The sequence below is a fragment of the Penaeus monodon genome, chromosome 24 (genome assembly GCF_015228065.2).
Source record: "Penaeus monodon isolate SGIC_2016 chromosome 24, NSTDA_Pmon_1, whole genome shotgun sequence".
In the NCBI taxonomy this organism is placed as follows: domain Eukaryota; kingdom Metazoa; phylum Arthropoda; class Malacostraca; order Decapoda; family Penaeidae; genus Penaeus; species Penaeus monodon.
This window is the reverse complement of record NC_051409.1, coordinates 36636445-36637214: the sequence shown is the minus strand read 5'-3', so window position 1 is coordinate 36637214 and position 770 is coordinate 36636445. Positions and strand designations below refer to the sequence as shown.

The window sequence follows — 770 nt, the reverse complement described above, 5'->3', positions numbered from 1 at the left end:
CAAATGAACATATAGCATAGAGTTCATCCCATTCGATAATGAATTGGCAATTAGGTATGAGCGAAACTAAATATTAAGGAGGCAAGAAAATTGGTTGGAAGTAAAATCTTGGTCATTTTTACAACCTATACTGTACTTTGTGATTCGTCTCTATTCCTACATGCTCCGCTTTTGCCAAAACTGAACTTTTCATATTCTCAGGAGTCATAAAGACATTACCATTTTCTTCTAGATATGCCACTTCCTTGAGGAAGGTCTTGCCAAAGAGGCCGAGAGGATGTACGAGTTGAAGAGCTACCATACCATTGCATTTGGCCTGAAGACTGGAGGCGTGGGCCTCAGTCTGTTTGACGCCAGTTTGTAAATTGCCACTTGTCTTTCGGTATTTTAGTTGGGTATGGATTCCTTTTTTGTGAGTTGTTCAAGTTTCACTCTCGTGACATCTAGCGAAAGCACAGTGATATTTAGGCTGTGTTGGTTTAATTTTTTTTTTTTCACTCGATAGCGCATTCTTCTTACTTTTACTGTCTACTTTCATAATGGTTGAATATGTTAGTTATATTATTATTCCACAACTTATGCCTGTAGAACACATTTTAATTGTTTAAGAACAGTTATCGCTTCTTTTCATGATGAACGTCATGTAATACCAGCCTTCAATAAAAGACAGAAACGATTTTTTTTCTTCCCATGACACGTACATAATAAAATATTACTAAATATCAATGTATGAACTAAAACCACGTGATCACGTGGTGATCAGCAAGCGC

At 36.8% G+C, this 770-nt stretch overlaps 1 protein-coding gene across 2 annotated transcripts in view; it reads left to right on the top strand.

The window, feature by feature from the left end:
• Positions 1-677, top strand: part of LOC119588769 — a 3905-nt gene extending 3228 nt beyond the window's left edge. Inside the window, exon 6 of one of the 2 annotated variants that reach the window (XM_037937410.1) lies at positions 233-677. In XM_037937410.1, the coding sequence (XP_037793338.1) occupies positions 233-364 (132 nt within the window). In that variant the 3' untranslated portion in view covers positions 365-677. The remainder of the gene's footprint in view (positions 1-232) is intronic. The other variant, XM_037937411.1, reaches the window with a different exon arrangement.
• Positions 678-770: the final 93 nt, after the last annotated feature.